This window comes from Monodon monoceros, unplaced genomic scaffold (genome assembly GCF_005190385.1).
Source record: "Monodon monoceros isolate NGI ecotype Baffin Bay Population unplaced genomic scaffold, NGI_Narwhal_1 Super_Scaffold_15, whole genome shotgun sequence".
Classification (NCBI taxonomy): Eukaryota; Metazoa; Chordata; class Mammalia; order Artiodactyla; family Monodontidae; genus Monodon; species Monodon monoceros.
Genome location: NW_021703771.1, coordinates 17,473,661 through 17,499,274, shown reverse-complemented (window position 1 = coordinate 17,499,274; position 25,614 = coordinate 17,473,661). Strand labels below are relative to the sequence as shown.

The following is a 25,614-nucleotide window of genomic DNA, read 5'->3' as shown; positions in this document are numbered from 1 at the left end:
AAGGCTAATATTTTCTTGAATTTTTATTTAGACTTAACTCCCTTCCTTTTCCGCATATGTAAAGAGAAAAAAATGGTAGGAGTGGAGGAATTATTAACCAGAAACTCATTAGGGAATTTTCAACCTCAGTACTAGATTTTTAGATTCCTAAGTTTCTGAGATATAGAGAATACTGTGATTCCATTTATTTCAGTAGACACTTAGTGAGCAATATAGAGAAGCATATATCCTTTTCTTCATAGGATATGTTACTCTGAAGATAACAGCCCAAGTACACATAACCTAATCGAGTGTAACCCTTATGCATCTGTCTTCCTTATATCACAGAAATCTCTGTTAGCCCTTGCTTTCATGTTCATTTTAAGTGAGAACTAAATTTAGACAGGAAATGGCAGGCTTGTGTTTGCAAATGAAGTTGAACATAAGAGGTATTAATCTGGCATATAATATTGTTAAATTTCTTTTGCTATATCCAATAAAATAAAAATTCATGATATTGTACAAAACTCCAGTTACTAAATCTCTGCTGATTTTATTTTACTCCTGCCACGTGTGATATTTTCTCTGTAGATAAGTAGAAGGGCATCCCTGCCATTCTCTGAGACCCTGACAATAGTCTTCTTACTGAAATGTCTTTTTTTCTTCATTTTGTTTCCTTACTAATTTATTTTCCACCAACTCAGGTTAGTAAAACCTAAGCTGTTTAGGCAGTCATCTCTGAAGCATTTTTCTGGAAATGATATATATAATCAGTGCTACCAGCAATCTAACTGAAAAAAAAAAAAATGTATTTCTTCCTGATTTTCCCTCACTCCCTTAGACACAAGCATTGAGGTTACTCTTCTTTTTCCAGCTCCCAAGTTCTCACAGGATAATGGGAATATTTCTCATAGATAGTTTTCATTACAGCCATGAAAAAAACCAGACAATCTCTAGGAGTACACACAGTGTGGAGTATGCACAGTGTGTCTCAGCTCAGTATGGAAGCTGAGACACACATCAGGCACAGGGCTTGTAGGGATCTTTTTTTTAATTCTAGTGTTCCTTTTATGTATCACAATTATGACTAAATGAATCACAATGTGCTTTAACCTTAATGGGTTTTCTAACTTTTAAAAATAATAAACTGGACGATTTTCTAAAAATTCTGTAAAGCATTATTTTTCCCAAGTCTTGGCAATTTTTTTAAAATTCCAATTTGAACAGTTTATTTTTGATGGACATACGCAATAAAGATCAATTCGAATAATTAATTGAGTTGCTAGAGATACCAAAAAAAAGATTTTGAATTTAAGAATTTCTAATACTAGAAATTAAGTGGATGGGAGACATTGGAAGCAGATGTTGTAATTGAGTAAAAGATAAAATATATTTTAAAAATAGTTTATCCATTACTAAAAAAGTCTGTATATAAACAAGTTCATGCTTGACCAACCATCAAACTTAAGTGCTTCTACAAATGTATTCATGTATATCCAATTTTAATCCTTTTTGGTTGCCTTTTAGATCTGGTGCTCCCTCTCCATTAAGTAAGGTAAGTTTGTTTTTTGTTTTGTTTTGACCATTTTAACAACTTTTGATTGTACAGTTCAGTGGCATTAAGTACATTCACATTGTTGGGCAGCCATTGCTATCATCTGGTTGGAGAACATTTGTCATCTTCCCCAGCTGAAACTCTGTAGCCTTTAAACACTAACTCCCCGTTCCCCTCTCTGACCACTCTCACCCCCAGCTCCTGGCAGGCACCATTCTACTTTCTGTCTCTATGAATTTGATTACTCTAGGTACCTCAAATAAGTGGAACTGTCCTTCAGTATCTGTCCTTTCATGACTGGCATATTTTACTTAGCACAGAATCTTCAGCGTTCATCCATTTTGTAGCATATGTCAGAAATTTCCTTTCTTTTTAAGTCTGAATACTATTCCATTCTATGTACCACATTTTGTTCATCCATCCATCCATCCATTAATGATCACTTGGGTCACTTCCGCCTTTTGGCTATTGTAAATAACACTCCTGTGAACATGGCGTACAAGTATCTGTTCAAGTCCCTGTTTGCAGTTCTTTTGGGTCTACACCCAGAAGTGGAATTGCTGAATCATATGGTAATTTTATTTTTAATTTCTTGAGGAAAGGTAAGTTTTTATGTATTCCCCTTTATATTAGTTTCTTAGTCATATAGCAATGTGTACTTAGCCCTTATCTGGACTAAATTTTTCTTTAAGTAGACGAAATTTTCATACATTTATATTACAACTGAAAACAAATGTGTCAGTGTTAACGTCTTACTAGTAACAAAGCACTTTCTCGTACTCTGAATCACAGCCCTGTGACATAAATAAGGCACATAACATTGTGCCTGCTTTGATGGTAGAGAAACCAATTGTCATTGGGTATCCTCACAAGCATACCTTTTAGACAGTCTACCGTAATAACTGTCACAACTCCTTCACCTCTGTCTCTCCTTTAGCATCCTGAAGGACAGGATTAGGGTTGTTAGTGACAAGAGTATTTACTTCTATAGATCAGTAGTTCACATTTGCCATTGTATTTTTCACATTGCCATTTTCATTGCAAAAATGTGATAAATGTGCTCTTTCCTCTTTGCCAAATTTCTGTTACATAACTGCTGTTATTACAGACAAAAAAGTTGGCATTATGACTGCACAGGGTACCCCAGACACCCTTTACTGTGTCAATACCTGGCTGGCTGCCCAAGAGACCCTCAGGGAGCTCCAACAATCAAACAAAGAAACAAACAACCTAAGCTCCCTGGTGATTCTGCTACAGAGACAGGTGTAAAATCATTATGTCACATGGGAGAAGATGACGGTGTGGAAAGATGCAGAGTTAGTGTCTCCCCACAACTAGGGAGCCTGCTGGCCGCTGGTGGGGGACTCTGATGCCCAAGGAGATTGGAGGAACCCCAAAGTGAACCAGTAGGACGTAGGGGGACTGAGTGGGGAGGAGAAGTGGATGCCAGACAAGATCAGTGCCCCTGAGGCCGGGGAGATCAGGAGAGGCAGGCGGGAGGGGCCATCCAGGAGGAGCGGGAGAGGAGCAGAGGGCGATTGCCCTGCCCACTGGGGCCGTAGGAGCCTCTGACCTCCCAGGCTGGTCCCCTACAATCCAAAGCCCCCTCCAGGCGACGTGGGTTCTGGGAGCATAGGAGGGAGGCCAGGAAGATTAGGAAAAGCAGGCGGGAGGGGCCCTGTGGGAGGCGCAGGAGAGGAGCAGAGGGTGATTGCCCCACCCACTCGGGCATGGGGAGCCTGCTGAGCTCCCAGGCCGGTCCCCTCCCCACCAAGACCCACCCCTCCCTGCCAGCCACATTGGTCCTCGGGGCATAGGAGGGAGGCCGGGGAGATCAGGAGAGGCAGGAGGTGGTGGGGCGGTGGTCCTCTGGGAGTAGCGAGAGAGGAGGGGAGGGCGTTTGCCCCACCCCCTTGAACCCAGGAAGCCTGCTGGGCTCCCAGGTAAGGTCCCCCGCCCTCTGAGACCAGGGGTGGGGGGCACGCCTGGGCCCCTTCTGTTCCTTGAGCCTAAGCCCCACCCCCTACTGTCCCCAGGGCCTTTTCCAGCCCTGTGGGTCCTGAGCACTGGCCCCACCCATTGTCCAAACCTCACCCTTGCTTACTCCCTGCCCTCCACAGCCAAGGCCTTTCCCCCCATTTTTTGTTTTCTTTTCCCTCCTCTTTTTTACTATTGTGGTACTGATGTACCTTACGGTTGATTCATCTATATTTTATTTTTATATTCTCTCTAACATATCTGTTAGTTTCCTACTCTAATTTTATTTTTTACTTTGTTATTCGGGTTTTTTTGTTTTGGGTTTTTTTTTTTGCCACCCCACGTGGCTTGTGGAATATTGGTTCATGAGCCTGGGGTTGGGCCGAAGTTCCTGCGGTGGGAGCTCCGAGTCCGAACTACAGGACTAACAGAGAACCTCAGACCCCAGGGAATATTCATCGCAGTGAGGTCGCACGGAGTTCCTCACCTCAGCACCAAGAAGCAGCGCTCTAACCAGCAGCCTACAAACTCCAGTGTTGGAAGCCGCAGACCAAACAACCAGTAAGACAGTAACACAATCCCACTCATAAAAAAAAAAAAAAAGGCAAAAAACTATGTCACAGATGAAGGAGCAAGGTAAAAACCTACAAGACCAAATAAATGAAAAGGAAATAGGCAATCTACCTGAAAAAGAATTCAGAGTAATGATAGTAAACATGATCCAAAACCTTGAAAATAGAATGGAGGCATGGATTGAGAAAATACAAGAAATGTTTTAACAAAGATCTAGAAGAACTAAAGAACAAACAGAGATGAACAACACAATAACTGAAATTAAAAATACACTAGAAGGAATCAATAACAGAATAACTGAGGCAGAAGAATGAATAAGTGAGCTGGAAGACAAAATGGTGGAAATAACTGCCAAGGAGCAGAATAAAGAAAAAAGAATGAAAAGAATTGAAGACCTCTCAGACAACACTAAACACACCAACATTCAAATTATAGGGGTCCCAGAAGAAGAAGAGAAAAAGAAAGGGTCTGAGAAAATATTTGAAGAGATTATAGTTGAAAACTTCCCTAACATGGGAAAGGAAATAGTCACCCAAGTCCAGGAAGCACAGAGAGTCCCATACAGGATAAACCCTAGAAAAAACACACCAAGACACATTAATCAAACTAACAAAAATTAAATTCAAAGAAAAAATATTAAAAGCAGAAAGTGAAAAATGAAAATAAAATACACAGGAATCCCCATAAGGTTATCAGCTGATTTTTCAACAGAAACTCTGCAGGCCAGAAGGGAGTGGCAGGATATACTTAAAGTGATGAAAGAGAAAAACCTATAACCAAGATTACTCTACCCAGCAAGGATCTCCTTCACATTCAGTGGAGAGGTCAAAAGCTTTTCAGACAAGTAAAAGCTAAGAGAATTCAGCACCACCAAACCAGCTTTACAACAAATGCTAAAGAGACTTCTCTAAGCGGGAAACACAAGAGAAGGAAAAGACGCACAAAAACAAACACAAAACAACTAAGAAAATGGTAATAGGAATATACATATCAATAATGACCCTGAATGTAAATGGATTAAATGCCCCAACCAAAAGACACAGACTGGCTGAATGGGTAGAGAAACAAGACCCATATATATGCTGTCAACAAGAGACCCACTTCAGACCTAGGGACACATACAGACTGAAAGTGAAGGGATGGAAAAAGATATTCCATGCAATGGAAATCAAAAGAAAACTGGACTGACAATACTCATATCAGATAAAATAGACTTTAAAATAAAGACTGTTACAAGAGATAAGGATGGACACTATATAATGATCAAAGGATCAATCCAAGAAGAAGATGTAACAATTATAAATGTTTATGCACCCAACAAAGGAACACCTCAGTACATAAGGCAAATGCTAACAACCATGAAAGGAGAAATCGACAGTAACACAATGATAGTAGGGGACTTTAACACCCCACTTATAACAATGGACAGATCATCCAAACAGAAAATAAATAAAGAAATACAGCTTTAAGTGGCACAATAGACCAGATAGATCTAATTGATATTTATAGAACATTCCACCCAAAAGTGGCAGAATACACTTTCTTCTCTAGTGCACATGGAACATTCTGCAGGATAGATCACATCTTGGGTCACAAATCAAGCCTTGGAAAATTTAAGAAAATTGAAATCATATCAGGCATCTTTGCTGACCACAGTGCTATGAGATTGGAAGTCAGTTACAGGAAAAAAAACTATAAAAAACACGAATATATGGAGGCTAAATAGTGTGCTACTAAATAACCAAGAGATCACTGAAGAAATCAAAGAAGAAATTAAAATATACATAGAAACAAATGACAACGAAAACACGAAGGCCCAAAACCTATGGGGCACAACAAAAGCAGTTCTAAGAGGGAAGTTTATAGCAATTCAATCTCAACTCCAGAAACAAGAAACATCTCAAATGAACAATCTAACCCTACACTTAAAACAACTAGAGAAAGAAGAACAAAGAAAAACCAAAGTCAGTAGAAGGAAAGAAATCATAAAGATCAGAGCAGAAATAAGTGAAATAGAAACAAAACAGTAACAAAGGTCAATAAAAACTGGTTCTTTGAGAAGATAAACAAAATTGGTAAACCCTTAGCCAGACTCATCAAGAAAAAAAGGGAGAGGATGCAAATCAATAAAATTAGAAATGAAAAAGGAAAAATCACAACTGACACTGCAGAAATACAAAGGATTATAAGAGACTACTACAAACAACTATATGCCAATAAAATGGACAACCACAGAGAAATGGAAAAATTCTTGGAAAGGTAAAATTTTCCAAGACTGAACCAGGAAGAATTCGAAAATATAAACAGATCTATCACAAGTAATGAAATTGAAACGGTAATTAAAAATCTTCCAACAAACAAAAGTGCAGGACCAGATGGCTCCACAGGTGAATTCTAGCAAACATTTAGAGAAGAGCTAACACCCATCCTTCTCAAACTCTTCCAAAAAATTGCAGAGGGAGAAATACTCCCAAATGGATTCTATGAAGCCACCATCATGCTGATAGCAAAACCAGAAGAGATCACAAAATAAGAAAATTATAGACCAATATCACTGATGCACACAGATGCAAAACTCCTGAACAAAATACTAGCAAGTGGAATCCAACAGCACATTAAAAGGATCATACACCATGATCAAGTGAGATTTATCCCAGGGATGCAAGCATTCTTCAATACATGTAAATCAATCAATGTGAAACACCACACTAACAAATTAAGGAATAAAAACCATATGATCATATCAATAGATGCAGAAGAAGCTTTTGACAAAATTCAACACCCATTTATGATAAAAAAAAAAGCCTCTCCAGAAATTGGGCATAGAGGGAACCTACCTCAACATAATAAAGGCCATATATGACAAACCCACAGCAAGCATCATACTCAATGGTGAAAAACTGAAAGCATTCCACTAAGATTAGGAACAAGACAAGGATGTCCACTCTCGCCACTTTATTCAACATAATTTTGGAAGTCCTAGCCACAGCAATCAGAAGAAAAAGAAATAAAAGGAATCCAAATCAGAAAAGAAGAAGTAAAACTGTCACTGTTTGCCAGTGGCATGACACTATACATAGAAAATCCTAAAGATGCCACCAGAAAACTACTAGAGCTAATCAATGAATTTGATAAAAGTAGCAGGATACAAAATTAATGTGCAGAAATCTCTTGCATTCCTATACACTAATGAAGAAAAATCTGAAAGTGAAATTAAGAAAACAATCCCATTTACCATTGCAACAAAAAGAGTAAAACACCTAGGAATAAACCTACCTAAGGAGGCAAAAGACCTGTATGCAGAAAATTATAAGACACTGATGAAAGAAATTAAAGATGATACAAATAGATGGAGAGATATACCGTGTTCTTGAATTCGAAGAATCAACATTGTGAAAACGACTATACTGCCTAGAGCAATCTACAGATTCAATGCAATCCCTATGAAATTACCACTGGCATTTTTCACAGAAGTAGAACAAAAAATTTCACAATTTGTATGGAAACACAAAGGACCCCGAATAGCCAAAGAAATCTTGAGAACGAAAAACAGAGCTGGAGGAATCAGGCTCCCTGACTTCAGACTATACTACAAAGCTACAGTAATCAAGACAGTATGGTACTGGCACAAAAACAGAAATATAGATCAATGGAACAGGGTAGAAAGCCCAGAGATAAACCCACGCATATATGGTCACCTTATCTTTGATAAAAGAGGCAAGAATATACAGTGGAGAAAAGACAGCCTCTTCAATAATTGGTGCTGGGAAAACTGGACAGCTACATGTAAAAGAATGAAATTAGAACATTCCCTAACACCATACACAAAAATAAACTCAAAGTGGATTAAAGACCTAAATGTAAGGCCAGACACTATCAAACTCTTAGAGGAAAACATAGGCAGAACACTCTATGACATAAATCACAGCAAGATCCTTTCTGACCCACCTCCTAGAGTAATGGAAATAAAAACAAAAATAAACAAATGGGACCTAATTAAACTTCAAAGCTTTTGCACAGCAAAGGAAACCATAAACAAGACCAAAAGACAACCCTCAGAATGAGAGAAAATATTTGCAAATGAAGTAACTGACAAAGGATTAATCTCCAAAATTTACAAGCAGCTCAATATCAAAAAAACAAACAACCCAATCCAAAAACGGGTGGAAGACCTAAAGAGACATTTCTCCAAAGAAGATATACAGATTGCCAACAAACACATGAAAGAATGCTCAACATCATTAATCAGAGAAATGCAAATCAAAACTACAATGTGATATCATCTCACACCAGTCAGAATGGACACCATCAAAAACACTACAAACGATAAATGCTGAAGAGGGTGTGGAGAAAAGGGAAACCTCTTGCACTGTTGGTAGGAATGTAAATTGATACAGCTGCTATGGAGAACAGTATGCATGTTCCTTAAGAAACTAAACATACAGCTACCATATGACCCAGCAATCCCCCTACTGGGCATATACCCTGAGAAAACCATAATTCAAAAAGAGTCATGTACCACAATGTTCATTGCAGCACTGTTTACAATAGCCAGGACATGGAAGCAACCTAAGTGTCCATCGACAGATGAATGGATAAAGAAGACATGGCACATATATACAATGGAATATTACTCAGCCATAAAAAGAAATGAAATTGAGTTATTTGTAGTGAGGTGGATGGACCTAGAGTCTGTCATACAGAGTGAAGTAAGTCAGAAAGAGAAAAATATGATACGCTAACGCATATATATGGAATCTAAAAAAATATATATGGTACTGATGAACCTAGTTGCAGGGCAGGAATAAAGAGGTAGACGTAGAGAATGGACTTGAAGATGTGGGGTGGGAGGGCGAAGCTGGGGCGAAGTGAGAGTGCCATTGACATATATACACTACCAAATGTAAAATAGTTGGCTGGTGGGAAACAGCAGCATAGCACAGGGAGGTCGGCTCGGTGCTTTGCGGTGACCTAGGGGGTGGGATAGGGAGGATGGGAGGGAGGCTCAAGAGGGAGGGGACATGGGGACATGTGTATGCATATGGCCGATTTGCTTTGTTGTGCAACTGAAACTAACACAGTATTGTGAAGCAATTTTATTCCAATAAAGATCTATTAAAAGAAAAATGAATAAAATCATTATGTCTGTGGAAAAATTTCACCATACGAATACTGAGTAGAGTGTGGTAAAATTCTGGAATCCTTTGGGATGGTCTGTTTCTGCAGTTTGGCCAAATTGAATTTTCATCTTTTCTTCTTGTAATAACAGGATTATTTTGGTTCTGTTTTCATACCTCCGGCATCTCTTCAGAACTTATTATTACAAGGCAGTTTTTAATGAGCCTTTGAAGACCTTCTTTTCTGCATTTATATTGGTAGATTCATTGCTGTCATTACGTTCTCCCTGGTGTTTCATAAACATCACTTTCTAAGGTATTTACATGTATTGGTTTATTTTTATAAATTTATTTATTTTATTTTTGGCTGTGTTGGGTCTTCGTTGCCGTGCGTGGGCTTTCTCTAGCTGCGGCAAGCAGGGGCTACTCCTCGTAGAGGTGAGCAGGCTTCTCATTGTGGTGGCTTCTCTTGTTGCCGAGCACGGGCTCTAGGCACACGGGCTTCAGTAGTTGTGGCTCGTGGGCTCCAGAGTGCAGGCTCAGTATTTGTGGCGAACCAGCCTAGTTGCTCTGCGACATGTAGGGTCTTCTTGGACCAGGGCTTGAACCCATGTCCCCTGCATTGGCAGGTGGATTCTTAAGCTCTGCGCCACCAGGGAAGCCCACATATATTCGTTTAAAAAAAAAAGCCACTAATTTATTTCAGAGTTGTCAGTGTCCACAATGGATGACATGCAAATTAATGTTAGTCCTTTCTATCCCCTTGATAATCTTTCACATTCCATTTGGAAATTTTAAATTTTGGGTGAAGAGCAAAGCTTGAGTTCACCCTTTCTGAGCAACAGCATCCATACTGCTCATGGGTTTGTCTTTCTTGAAGTGCTGAGCGCTTGGCACTTGTGTATCTTTGGATTTTGACTTCTTGATTAGTTATATTCTTGGACAAACAGCTATTAAACAGATATTATCTAAGTCTGGAAACTCCTATACATTTCTTATCTCCTCAGTCCTTTTTCTTAAATTGTTCTTTTTCAGACTTCCTCTGAGTTTGGTCTACTTGACATTAGATCCTGTTACAGCAGTGTCTGATGGCCCTTGCTGGACCTTGGTCTCTGTGCATTTTGCTTGCTGTTAGGTCTCGTTTCCACTTACAGAACTAAGTATTGGTGGATTGGTTTGAAATTGCTATTAATCTTTCTCTTGTGAATACAAGCAAATTAAATATACCAAACAGAGTTAGGATAGTTACTAAACAAACATTTTTTTTTGATATATTAGCTGACTATTAAGTCCTCTTCTTAAACCAGCCCAGGACAATAAATGTTAGGTTTTATTTCACTTTTTTAGTTTTATCTGTTTCATATTAGTGATGGGCTATCCTCAAGCTGTCAGTGACTTGAATCTTGTTTGGGAATTGTTCTCTGCCATCTGTGAACTATTTTGTAAGTTACATTTCTAGATTTTAAAGGCATCTGAGAAGACTTTACATGAAATCTGTTTAGGATGCAGAAAAGAAAATAATGGCCTTGGTTTCACAGAAGTCATTACAATTAATTTTTTTTTCCATTTTTGGCAGCTAGCAAGATCTTTCCCACTAATTTAATGTTTAGAAAATATGTTTGGCTTTGATTTTATTTTATTTTTTTATTGAAGTGTAGTTGATTTACAATGCTGTGATAGTTTCTGATGTTCAGCAAAGTGATTCACCCCTTATATGTATGTATATGTATGTGTGTGTGTGTATTCTTTTTCAGATTGTTTTCCATTATAAGTTATTTCAAGTTACTGGTAAAGTTCCCTGTGCTATACAGTAGGACCTTGTTGTTTATCTATTTTATATATAGTAGTGTGTATCTGTTAATCCCAAACTCCTAATTTATAGTTTGGCTTTAACTGTAAATACACGCATAGAAGTCATTGCAATGTTAGGCCAATTATTTTGTTCATAATTTTATGTAAATTACATATAACTTTTAAAATTTGAAACATGTTTTGTCCAGTACTGATTATTTATTACAGTTCTCAATTTCAAATTTTCTTGAGTTTTTTCTCCCACGAGGAGCAACCAGAAAATTGCTGGGAATGGCATGGGTCTGAAAATTGGAGGTCCTCTTGCCTTGTGTCCTGTAGATTCAAATCTGACCAGAGTGTGCTTTGCATCTTCCCTTTCAGTCATCTCCAGCCACAACTGTTACGTCGCCTAATTCTACACCAGCTAAAACTATTGACACATCCCCTCCAGTTGATTTGTTTGCAACTGCATCTGCGGCTGTACCAGTCAGGTTAGTTCATGAGAATGCAGCGAACCGTTTATTAATATTATGATCAGGTTTTCATTTTATTTTTGCGTACCAAACCCAATGACTTCACAAAATGAAATGTAGTCCTAGTAAATGTGTGATATTTGGGGTTATTTTCAGGTACATAGACTAAGTTCTTCTATACTCCATACAGTTACTTAGGCTTGTACCTCTCAAAGTGTAAGAAAGACCTAAGCTGTGGAAATCACCTTGGTGCTCACACATTTGGCAAAGGAAGTGGAAGAAAGATGCACACACTTCAGGTTCTTCTGAAATGGATGATATGGACATTGTTTTCTGAAATTAGTTTCTTCTTGTGTGAAATTTAAAGGGTGTCTTAAAGTGGTAAGAAATGAGATGAAAGGAAGTGTAGTGAAATGAAATGCTTGTAGTTGCAGGCCAATTAGCTGGTGCATATGAGGAACTCAAACTCTGGTGGTAGGAAGAAACTGTCAGGATGTGCCTAATTGCTTTTTTAAAATATTTATTTATTTATTTGGTTGCACCAGGTCTTAGTTGCAGCAGGCAGGCTCCTTAGTTGTGGCTCATGGGCTCCTTAGTTGTGGCAGGTGGGCTCCTTAGTTGTGGCTCATGGGCTCCTTAGTTGAGGCTCCAGGAATGCTTAATTGCAGCTCCAGGGCTCCTTAGTTGTGGCATGTGAACTCTTAGTTGCAGCATGCATGTGGGATCTAGTTCCCTGACCAGGGATCAAATCCGGGCCCCCTGTATTAGGAGTGTGGAGTCTTATCTACTGCACCACCAGGGAAGGCCCCTTATTGCTTTCATAGTGCCTAAAGGTCAGAACAGTAGTGAGAAAACGGGGGATGACTGTGCTTTCTGTAAAATCTCTGGGCCACCTGAAATGAAGCCCCAACTCAGAGAGGCTTCCTCAGATAATAATTTTAGGTCAACTCTTTGTTTGGTTCTTTAGCCTTGAGAGCATTCTAGTCCCATCTTGTAGTATCTGTGACTCTGATTATGAATGCCCTATATTTGGAGACGTGAATTTTGAACTGAGCAATAAAGCCCCATAATGTATGCATGTTAACTATGCACGTTACCCTCTACTTGCTTAATTCTGCTTTCATAATCACAGGCTTGGTAAAGCCAAGTCCCTTCTGCCTCTATACTAAGATAAATTGCTTCTTATAAAAGCTTTGACTCCAGTCTTAATAATAAATGTTTCCCTGTTCTGGCTCTTAGACCAGTCGTATTTATGAAATAGACATCAAAACTATGCAAGTTTCAGGGGTCTTGAAACTTTTTTTTTTTTAAGCAGCAGAATCCTTTTTTCCAAAAAATATTGCTCAGAAATCTAATACGTAAAAAAGAAAAAGATGGAATGGCTATTTATGAGGAGGGGTGGGGAACCTGGGACCCTGATGGCTTAGTACCTGGTCTGGCAGCCTTTAAGCCAGTGCTCCTTAAACCTGACTGTACAGTGAAACCCCTGGGGTTGTAGTAAAATGAAGACTGATGTAGTGGATAATGGTTAAGCCTGGGATTTTGCATTTCCAACAAGGTGCCAGGATGCTGCTAGTTTGGAAACTACACTTTGAGTAACAACGCTCTAGGCTCCTCCTTGGAACTTCTTTAGATGGAGGAGCTTTGAAAAGCACAGCCCCACTTGAATAAGAGTGAAAAATATAGAATTATTTTTAGGTGAGGTCTCTTATAGGCAAACTTGATGTGTTGTAGTTTAACTTAGAAAAAAGGTACAATAGTGATTATTCATTTTAGTATTCTTTGGTTTATAAATTCTTTTCAAGTTAAGAATTATTTACCATACTACAAAAAAAGCATACAAAAAAACTTTAGAAAATAGAGAAAAGGAAAAAAATTACCAATAATTCTCTTACCTTTATTATTTGGAGTACGTTTCCTTTTGTCACAGCCCTCATAACCAGCATTTCAGATGCTACCCAGTGGACATAACATGTTTAAAATTCCCCCTTATTTTGAGGCATTTAGATTTTCACTTTTAATTTCTGCTCTGTGATTTGCTGAGTGACCCATTGCTTGAGGTATAATTTAACTTTGCAAGAGTTGGCAAACGATGGCCCATAGATCAAATCTAGCCCATTGTCTTTTTCTGTAAATAAATTTTTATTGGAACAAAAGCATGTTCATTTGCTTACGTACTGCCTATGTCTTATTTCACTCTGCACTGGCAGAGTCGGATAGCGATAGAGACTGTCTGGCTCGCAAACCTAAAATTTTTAGTATCTGGCCCTTTACAAAAGTTGTTTGCCAACTCTCAGTATAGAGGAACATATGTTTTACTGCTGTACTTTACAAAATATTATTCTCTTACTGAATTTAAAATAGCCAAAATCTGTGATGTTTTCTGCATAAGTCTTTATTTAAAAAGCATCTTTACATTTTAAAATTTCAAAATCTGATTTTAAAATCATATTTTCCTTTCAGCGCTTCTAAACCATCTAGTGATCTCCTGGACCTGCAGCCAGACTTCTCCTCTGCAGGGGCGGCAGCAGCCGCGACACCAGCACCACCACCACCTTCAGGAGGCGCCACTGCGTGGGGGGGTGAGTGAAACCAGGCAACCTTGCCATTTTTCTATTTAGTTGTTTTTATTCAGGCTGTAATTGTTATACTTACCTTCTGATTATCCAAAATGGTGCTAGAAACTCGGGGAGAAAATGTTAAGAATGGCATTGATTGATTGATTGAAATATATATTGAGAGAGCGAGACAAAGACAGAAAACGTACCCATAATACAGTTAAAATATTCAGGTAATCATACATTTTTTTTAGTTTAAAAGCTGGAACAATGGGAGTATTTTTTCTTTGCTGTTCTCAAATTCTGATTATTTTTAGTAGTTGCTCCCTAGAGATGCAGGCCTTAGAAGATTGGGTGTTCCCATGAACTTATGAGATTACTCAGAGGCAGCATTTCGAATTTGGTTTGTTCAGATATGGTCTCCTTCATGGATTCCTTTAGACCTTAACTGGTTTTATTCACATTGTGTTTGACTTCATGCAGTTGAAATCTGGGATAGATTCTTCTTGGTGCCAGAAAATATCCGTACTAAACTGATTAAGAGGAATCACACCTAAGTGCTTGATTTCCATTTTATTCATGGATCTTAGGGAAAAAAATTAAGCTTTTATATGTTTTTAATTAAACATATTTAATACCAATATAAAAGTTAATTACTGCTTAATTCTCAAAGCTTCACAGAGTTGGTGTTAAATAACTTACTCTACTACATCAAACTATCACAATAAAAAATTGTTTAAGTTTGAAAATGGCTCGTAGGAACAACACAGAGGGAAACAACACAGAGGGACTGACACAGGAGGTGTCCCATCATATCTCTCCATAGGAACAATACTTTGGCAGCCACCCACAGATAAAAGTGCCTTTGTGGGAGCTTTGGGATCCAGGTAAAAGGTTGCAAAGCCCAAGTGGAGCCCAAGACCAAGAACAGTTGATTTGAGAAGGCAAGCCTACTACCAGGTGGGAGGCTCGCCAACGCTGGTCCTGGCAACAGACCTGGAAACACTGCCATGCCCCTGTGGACTGACTACAGTCCTGTTTGGCCATGATCCTGCCACCAGTAACATCTGCCAAGGGACCAAGGGGGGAGTGTATACAACCATGCCTTGGGTAACAGGCCTCCTGTCCTTGGTCTCAACTGTGGACCCTGAAACTGCCTGTGACCCAGCTCCAGCCTCTCTCAGTCATGGTCCAGGAGCAGTCCTGCCTGCCCAGGGATCCAGCAGGAGACACATCTGTCTGTGCCCCCAGAGGCAGGCCCAGTGACCTTAATCCAACCTCAGATCCTGAAGCAGCCTTGTGACTAGGCTCCAGCCCCTCAGTCCTACCCACCCAGGGACGCTGTGGGAGACACACTCATCCATGCCCCTATGGGCAGGCCTATAGATCTTGGTCCCAACTGTGGACCTTAAAGCAACCTTCTCACTTCATTTAGCCCCACTTAGCTGCAGTCCAGGGCTAGTCTGGCCTAGCCGGAGACCCAGCAGGAGCTACACCCAGACACGTACCTGGTAACAAGCCCACCATCTCTGAACGCAACTGCACATCCTGAAGTGGACCCTTGTCCCAGCTCCAGCCCTACTAACCAAGGTCGTGAAGGCAGTCCTGTCCGCTCAGGGACCAGGAGGCAGGATCTATACCCACCCAAGGCCCTGGTAACAGGCCCACTAACATGGACACTACAGCAGACCCAGAAGCAGCCACATGACCCAGCCCCAACCCCACTCAACTGCAATCCTGGAGTCAGTATCATCAGCCCAGGGACCTGACAGGAGAAGGCCTGCCAAAACCAGTGTTTAAAAACAGGAAGAGGTGTTTGCTCCTTCAGGTGCACAGACACCAACACAGGGCTACACAGAATATGAAGAATCAGGCAAACAGACATGACACTGCCAAAGGAAACTAATAAATCTCTAATAACTTACCCTAAAGAAATGGAGATCTCTACATAGCTTGATAACAAATTCAAAATAATTATCTTTAAGAAACTCAGTGAAATACAAGAGAACACAAATAGGCAACAAAATTAAGTCAAGAAAAGTATACATGAACAAAATAAGAAAATAGAAACCATAAGAGGGAACAAAACAGAAATTCTGAACGAAACAGAATAGTATGACTGAACTGAAAAGAAAAACTCAGTAGAGAGCTTACTTGATCAGACAGAGTAAAGAATCAACAAACTCAAAGATAGAGCATTAGAAAATAGCCAATTAAAGGAACAAAAAGGAAAAAACATGATGCATACAGGACCTATGGGTTGCCATAAAATTAATTAATATATGCATTATGGGAGTCCCAGAAAGAGAAGAAAGTGAGAAAGAGAAGAAAGCTTATTTAAAGATAATGGCTAAAAACGTCATAAATCATGGGAGGGATATGGACATTTAAATTCACGAAGTTCAAAAGTCTCCAAGCAAGATCAATCCAAAGAATATTACCTGAGACACAGTATTTAATCAGATTGTCAGAAGTCAAAGACAAAGAAAAACTTTTGAAAACAACAAGAGAAAAGCACCTCCTCACATACAAGGGAACCCTGATAAAGCTGTCAGCATATTTCTCAGCAGAAACCTTGCAGGCCAGGAGTAAGTAGCATGATATAATAAAAGTCCTGAAAGAAAAAAACTGCCAACCAAGAATACTATACCTGGCAAAGCTGTTCTTCAGAAGTGAAGGCGAGAAAAAGACATTACCTGACAAACAAAATCTGAGAGAATTCATCACCACTAGACCTGTCTTACAGGAAATGCTAAAGGAATTTCTTTAAGATAAAACAAAAGGATGCTAAATAACAATGAGAAAATGTATGAAAGCACAACCCTTGAACAACATGAGTTTGAACTGTGAGAGTCCACTTCCACACAGATTTTTTTTCCACTAAATATGTAATACACAACTAAACAATATATGGTTCGTTGAATCTGCAGAACTGTGGATATGGAGGACCAACTGTAAATGTATAGGTGGATTTTTGACTGCATGGGTGGTTGGCTCCTGTAACCCCTTTGCTGTTCAAGGGTCAGCTGTATCAAACTCACTGGTAAAGGTAAATTTGTAGTCAAATTCAGAATACTCTAATACTGTAAATGTAGTAGGTAAATCACTTTTAACCCTGGTATGAAAGTTAAAAGACAAGAGAACTTAAAATAACTAAAGCTACAATAATTTGCTACTACATACACAATATAAAAAGATGTAGGGTGGATAATATGTGGAGAGTAGAGAAAGGTAAAAGTGTCCATACTTTTTGTATGTGATTGAAATTAAGTTGTTATCAGCTTAAAATAGACTGTTAAAACTATAAGATGTTTTATGTAAGCCCCATGGTAAACACAAAGAAAAAAACCTCTACTGGATACTAAAAAAAAAGAGAAAGGAATCAAAGCATACCACTGAGGAAAATCATCAAGTCACAAAGGAAGAGAGGAAGAAAAGAACAAAGGAACTACAGAATGGTCAGAAAACAGTAAACAAAATGACAATAGTAAGTCCTTACCTATAAATACTGTAAATTTAAATGGATTAAATTCTCCTATCAAATAATAGAGTAGTTCAGTGGATGTTAAAAAAAACAAGATCCAACAATCTAGTGCCTACAAGAGACTCCTTTTAACTTTAAGGACATACATAGGCAAGGTAAAGGGATGGGAAAAGATTTTCAGTCAAAATCTATCACAAGAAACAAAGAAAATCACTATATAATGATAAAATCAATTCATCAAGAGGGTATAAACATCAAAATGCCTAAATATATAAAGCAAATATTAACAGAACTGAGGGGAGAAAGAGACAACCATACAGTAATAGTGGGGGGCTTCAATATGGCAGTTTCAACAATAGATAGATCATCCAGACAGAAATCAGTAAGAAAACAGCGAACTTGAATAACAGTTTACCCCAAATGGACCTAATAGGCATAAACAGAAAATTTCATCCGACACAGCAGAATATACATTCTCCTCAGGTGCACACAGAACATTCTCCAGGGTAGATCATATGTTGGGACACTAAAAATTTCTTAACAAATTAAATAAGATTGAAGTCATATCAAGTATCATTTCTGAGCTTCAGTGGTATGAAACTAGAAATCAGTAACAGAAGGAAATTTTGAAAATTCACAAATATGCGGAGATTAAATAACATACAGCCAACCAATGGGTCAAAGAAGAAATCAAAAAGAAATTTAAAAGAATCTTAAGACAAAGGAACATGGAAACACAACATATCAAAACTTACATGATTCTGCCAAAGCAGTTCTAAGAGGGACATTTATAGCGCTAAATGCCTCCATTAAGAAAAAGGAAGATCTCAAATAAACAATCTAGCTTTACATCTCACAGAACTAGATAAAGAGCAAACTTAGCCAAAAGATAGCAGAAGGGAAGAAGTAATAAAGATTAGAGCAGAAATAAATGAAATAGAGACTAGAAAGACAATAGAAAAGATCAACAAAACTAAGGGTTGGTTTTCTGAAAAGATAAACAAAATTTCTTACAGCTAGACTAACCAAGAAAAAAAGAGCAACAACTCAAAAATAAAATTATAAATGAAAGAAGAAGCATTATAGCTGATACCATAAAAATACAAAGAATCATAAGAGACTACTGTGAGAAAGTTATGCCATAATTGGATAACCTAAAAGAAATGGATAAATTCCTAGAAAGATACAATTGACCAAGACAGAATCATGAAGAAATAGAAAATCTGAACAGACCCATATGAAATAAGGAAATTGAAGTGGTAATCAAAAACCTCCCAACAAAGAAAAACATATGACCATATAGCTTCATGGGTGAATTCTACCAAACATTTAAACAGGAATTAATGCCAGTCCTACTCACACTCTTCCCAAAATATTTAAAAGGAGGGAATACTTCCAAACTTATTTTTTGAAGCTAGTTTTACCCTCATTCCAAAGCGCTATACAGATACTACAAGAACATAGATGCAAGAATCCTTCACAAAACATTAGAAAACTGAATTCAGCAGCAAATTAAAAGGGTCATACACCATGATCAAGTGGGATTTATTCCTGGGATGCAAGGATGGTTCAGCATATGCAAGTGATACACACCACATTACAGAATAAAGGATAAAAATCATATGATCATCTCAATAGATGCAGAAAAAGCACTTAACAAAATTTAACAACCTTTCATGATAAAAACTCTCAACAAATTAGGTAAAGAAGGAATATATCTCAACATAATAAAGGGCATATATGACAAGTCCACAGCTAACATGATACTTAATGATGAAAAGCTGTAACCTTCTCCTCTAAGATTAGGAACAAGACAAGGATGCCTACTCTCTCCACTTCTACTTGACATAGTACTGGAAGTCTAAACAAGAGCAGTTAGTCAAGAAAAAGAAATAAAATGCATCCAAATAGGAAAAGAAGAAATAAAATTGTCTCTGCAGATGACATAATCTTATATGTAGAAACCCAAAAGACTCCACCAAAAAACTGTTAGAACTAATAAACGAATTCAGTAAAATTCGGGATACACAATTTATGTACAAAAATCAACTGCCGTTCTATACACTAACAGCAAACTATCTGAAAAAGAAATGAAGAAAACAATCCCATTTAGAGCAGCATCAAAAAGAATAAAATACTTAGGAATAAATTTAACCAAAGAGGTGAAAAACCTGTACGCTGAAAACTATAAGACATTGATGAAAGAAATTGAAGATACAAATAAATGGAAAGATATCCTGTGTTCATGGATTAGAAGAATTAATATTGTTAAAATGTCCATACTACCCAAAGTGATCTACAGATTCATTGCAATCCCTAGAAAAATTGAAATGGCATTTTCCCATTAATAGAAAAAAAAATTTGTCTTCATACAGACCACAAAAGACACCAAATAGCCAAAGAAATCTTGAGAAAGAAAAATAAGGCTGGAGGCATCAAACTTCCTGAAATCAACCTATATTTCAAAGCTATAGTAACCAAAATGGGATGGTACTGGCATGAAAACAGACACCTCAACCAAGAACAAGAACAAGAGAATAGAGAGCCCAGAAATAAACCCATGCATATTCAGTTAGCTAACTTTTGACAAGGATGCCAAGAATACACAACAGGGAACAGATAGTCTCTTTAATAAATGGTGTTGGGAAAACTAGATATCTATGTGCAAAAGAATGAAATTGGAACCTTATCTTACATCATACACAAAAATTAACTCAAATGGATTAAAGACTTTAAATACAAGATCTGAAACCATAAAACTCCTTGAAGAAAACATAGGGAAAAAACTCCTAGACATTGATCTTAGCAGTGAATTTTTTGATTTGCCACCAAAAACACAGGCAACAAAAGCAAAAATAAGCAAGTAAGACTACATTCAAACTAAAAAACTTCTGCACAGCAAAGGAAACAACAAAATAAAAGTGCAGCCTGTGGAATGGGAGAAAATATTTGTTAAAAAAACCCAAATAACTTGATTTTAAAATGGGCAAAGGACATAAATAGACATTTTCCAAACAAGATATGCAAATGGCCAACAAGTATATGAAGAGGTGTTCACTGTCATTAATCATTAGGAAAATGCAAATCAAAACCACAGAGATAGCACCCCACACTTGTTAGGGTAACTGTTATCAAAACCACAAGAGATAACAAGTGTTTGGTGAGGGAGTGGAGAAAAGGGAACCATTATTCATTGTTGCTGGAGATGTAAATTGGTGCAGCCATTATGGTTTATTTTTTTTTTATTTTTAAATTTTTTTTATTGGAGTATAATTGCTTTACAATGTTGTGTCAGTTGCTGCTATACAACATAGTGAATCAGCTATACGTATACATATATCCCCATATCCCCTCCCTCTTGAGCCTCCCTCCCACCCTCCCTATCCCACCCCTCTAGGTCGTCACAAAGCATCGAGCTGACCTCCTTGTGCTATACAGCAGCTTCCCACTAACCATCCATTTTACGTTTGGTAGTGTATATATTTCAATGCAACTCTCTCACTTCATCCCTACTTCCCTCCCCCATGCCGAGTCCTCAAGTACGTTCTTTACATCTGCGTCTTTATTCCTGCCCTGCCATTAGGTTCGTCAGTACCATTTTTTTAGATTCCATATATGTGCTTTAGCATATGGTATTTTTCTCTTTCTGACTTACTTCCCTCTATATGACAGACTCTGGGTCCATCCACCTCGTTACAAATAATTCAATTTCGTTCCTTTTTATGAGTGAGTAATATTCCATTGTATGTATATACCACATCTTCTTTATCCATTCACCTGTCGATGGACATTGAGGTTGGTTCCATGTCCTAGCTATTGTAAATAGTGCTGCAATGAACATTGTGGTACATGTATCTTTTTGAATTGTGGTTTTCTCAGGGCATATGCCCAGTATATGCCCAGTGGGATTGCTGGGTCATATGGTAATTCTATTTTTAGTTTTTTAAGGAACCTCCATACTGTTCTCCATAGTGGCAGTACAACCATCATGGAAAAAATGTAGAGGTTCCTCAAAGAATTGAAAATAGAACTGTCACATGATTCACCAGTCTCACTTCTGGATGGATGGAGATCTGTACCCCCATGTTCATTACAGCATTATCCACAATAGCCAAGATATAAAAATAACCTAAGTGTCTGTCAACAGACAAAAGGATATAAAAAAAAACACATTGTATATATTCAATGGAGTATTAATTATTTAGTCCTTTAAAAAGAAAGAAGTCCTCCTATTTGTTACAGCATGGATGATGAACATGGAGGACATTATGCTAAGTGAATAAACCAGGCACAGAAAGACAAATATGTATGATCTCACTTCTGTGTGAGATCTAAACTCATAGATGCAGAAAGTAGAAGGGTGGTTGCCAGAGGCTGGTGGTGGGCGACGGAGGGCAGGGCATGGAATGGGAAGACGGTCAAAGGGTACAAAGGGTCAGTTGTAAGATGAATAAGTTTTGGAGATCTTATATACAGTATGGTTACCATATTTAATAATACTGTATCGTATACTTAAAATTTGCTAAGAGAGTGAATCTTAAGTATTTGCACTACAAAAATACAGTAACTATGTGAGATGATAGATGTGTTAATTTGATTGTGGTAATCTTTTCATAATGTATATGTATATCAAATCATCACATTGTTCATCTTAAATATATACAATTTTTATATGTCACTTATACCTCCATAAACCTGAAGGGGGTGGGGAGAAACAGCACTGGTAAAAGGCATTAACTGGCTGATGAGGAAACCAGTAAGATGATAAAGCTGGCTCAAAGAGCGTTTTGAGGAACTGGGTATTTATAGACATTTGAAAGGAAATGTTAAAATAAGATGGCTAGGTTAAGTACAAAACTGGTTAATGTCCAGTAGAGCAGTAAAAATCATGTCTTGAGGTTGTCTTTTCTCCCAGACAGAGCATCACTAGCAGACAAGAACTGTAACTCAGTATATCATTTCAGAATCAGAGTCCTTAATTAACAGTTAAATTGCAGCATCAAATGAAGATACATTTCCACAGGTAATTAAATAATCCTTGGGTGAGTTTGGTAAACATTGGCAATATAACATCAACACTACCTGCTATAATCTCTTGGTTTTATTTCCAAGTTTTTGTGGTAACAAAATGAACAAAAATAACTACTTGTGAAACAAAGTTGCTAACTATAAGCATTTAAATATTGGTGCTTTTCCATTTAAATACTTAAAACTTCTCCTTTGTTGAAATGGTCAACTCCTAAGCCTATAGCTATCATTTTCTTAATAAAAATTTTCTTTCAGCTACACTTAACTTTATTAAATTTCAGTTGGTAAAGGAAAATATTTTTGTTGAAGAGCTTTTATAAGGGCCTTCTGGTTTTCATGTTTTTTCATTCTGAGCTTCATCTTTCAGAAATGTTTGATTATTTCAGTTTACTAATAATTTTCATTGCCACGGTATCTTATACAGTGTATCATGTTTTCCTATTTATTTAAGAGTGCTTCAAATCCATATCCTTAAATCAGGTTTTCTCTGTCATAAAATTCATATAAATGACTTTCATAGAACTTTTATAATTTAAAATTTAGTATTAATTATAAATTTGTAGGGTTATACAAAATTTTTTTTCAGTATTATATGAATGTGTTAACTCTAATTCTCTCAACTGATTAAATCAGTAGATTGTTCACACTGTAATTTTTAGAACTTATTAAACATTTAGTTGTTTAGTGATTTAGAACTTTAATGAATAAACAGTGAAATTGTAAACTGTCTCCTTTCACTGTATTCTCCAGCATCAAATTGAAGAGAAATTGTGTCCTTTTTGTTTGGTTGGTTTGTTTGGCACCAAAATAATAATAAATGAAAAAGAAAATCCCTTGGTGAAATCTTTTTAAATTGCATTGTAACATTTTTATTTATATTCATCTTCAAGTACTTTTTGCTAAGACACATTATAAGGAATAAGTTTTAATAACCAACTTTATTATAACACATTTCAGTCTTTACTTGTTAGGAATAAGTAACTATTGATGACTGAAACATTGAGGTGTCAGTGGATATAGAAGAAAGCAGATTACTGTGGTTTTAACCAGGGCTGTGCAGTGTGGACCCGCAGTTTGTGCCTTGCCCAAAGGCAGGGCGAGAGGCCTGAAATTCAGCCTGCTTTCTGCTAGCCAAGCTGTGGGCTTTTTTCGTCCTTGAGGAAGAAGTAAGTGCTTTTCCTGTTCCAACCTGCTGGCCCAACGGGAGCACTTTTTTATAATTAGTACAAAACGCATTATAGTGTATGAAAATGTTGGCTTAGGACCTGATGGTTAGCATTAGTCTTTTGTCTCAACAAAATATCTACAGCTCCTTTCATAGCAGTAGAAAAGTCAGCTGGGGAGAAAAATACTAATAAGTAAATTCTCTCATTCCTAAGCAAAACAGTAAAAATTATAAGCCTTAAGAAATTCAAGTAGGGAATTCCCTGGTGGTCCAGAGGTTAGGACTCAGCGCTTTCACTGCCAGGGCCCGTGTTCAGTCCCTGATCGGGGAAAATAAGATCCCACAAGCCCGCGCACACGGCCAAAAAATTAAAAAATAAAATATGTATCTTATTGAAAAAAAGAAATTCAAGTAAACAGTGAAATATGAAATTGATAAATGTTACCTTCAGTTTACATTTATCCTATAGATACCCAGTTGTATTTGAAGAGGTGCTAAATTGTTACCAATATGTTTTGGCTCATTTGACTAAGCAAAAAATTAAATACATAAAACCACTTTCTCAGTCTTGTTTGATAAGATCACTTCACTATTATTGTAGTTTATTTGAATTTTGTGTAACTAGATGGTAAAATGCAAACTCTAAAACTCTTTAGACCTACTTGGATGTTCTTATCTGACCACAGTGATAGAGGATTTCATTTTCAAATGACTATGGCCACATCAGTTGTTTACAGATTTCTCTTGGGGTTTCTGCGTATGGATGAATATTGCCATTTTAGGGGACGTATTGTAAAGGATAGTATTTCTTGTCATTGGTGTAAACCAAATTTTAGCAAATTCATATTTTAGTAAATTTAATTTAAATAGTGCATATTCCATGTGGCATTCTGCCAGCCAGTAATGAACCTGGAAGAATACAGAGTGCTTTTAAAATTTCTACCTTTCTCCCCATAAAAGGGAGAGTGTTTTTTCCTTCATAATAAATTCACCTCTCTGCACAAAAAACTGAGTGTGTGTGTGTTGTACTCCTATGCATCTTAGAAGTGGAAAATGCGTAATTTTTTATTGTAAATGCTTGAAGTGAAATTTCTACTTTTTGAGAAATACAGAATTACTGCTAGGGTTTAATTAGAGTTAATAGACTTAATAGAAGTTAATTTACACATGCTGGAACGCTCATCAATATTATGTGATCACATGACTTTAATAGTTTCCATGAGAAATATTAGCTACAGTACAAGCAGATTTTGTGACCCATATTACCATTTGCTTGTTAATTAGATCTGGGGGGGCACATCTGCAGACTGTCTTCAAACACATTCACATGTACACACACACACACACACACACACACACACACACACATATACACACATATACACATGCTCTCTCTGAAAGATTTATAGAAGCTTTGAAATTCACAGTCCTATAATGAAAAATTATTATTTAACTTAAATGTTAGTTATTGCTATTTTTTTATTGAAGTATAATTGACATGCAACATTATATTAGTTTCAGGTGTACAACATAGTGATTCAACATTTATACACATTGTGAAATGATCACCACAGTAAGGCTAGTTACCATCTAAGCTATTGCTATTATTAACTTTTATTATTGATATGTTCTTGGTATGGGCGAGCACTTAAATAAATTAACACATTTAATCTTCATAAAAACATGAAAAGTTCAGCTCCATCTCACAGCACAATATAGATTTCCTTGTTCATTTAGTTGTAGCTCTGTTTCCTTTAGTTGTAGCTCTGTTTCCTTGGGTACAGGGAATATTTTCTAGCAATTTCTATAATACAAACAACTCTAATTATGTACTACTTGCAAATGGATTGAACTCATGCTGAACTCATGATTGAACTCTTGCAAATGGATTGAACTCAAAAATGGGTTTTTTTT

At 37.3% G+C, this 25,614-nt stretch overlaps 1 protein-coding gene across 7 annotated transcripts in view; it reads left to right on the top strand.

The window, feature by feature from the left end:
* SNAP91 (synaptosome associated protein 91) overlaps nucleotides 1-25,614 on the top strand; it is a 157,059-nt gene that overhangs the window by 81,091 nt on the left and 50,354 nt on the right. For all 7 annotated transcript variants that reach the window (XM_029224259.1, XM_029224258.1, XM_029224261.1 and 4 more), the window contains 3 exons: nucleotides 1,507-1,534; nucleotides 11,374-11,483; nucleotides 13,929-14,047. In XM_029224259.1, the coding sequence (XP_029080092.1) occupies nucleotides 1,507-1,534; nucleotides 11,374-11,483; nucleotides 13,929-14,047 (257 nt within the window). The remainder of the gene's footprint in view (nucleotides 1-1,506; nucleotides 1,535-11,373; nucleotides 11,484-13,928; nucleotides 14,048-25,614) is intronic.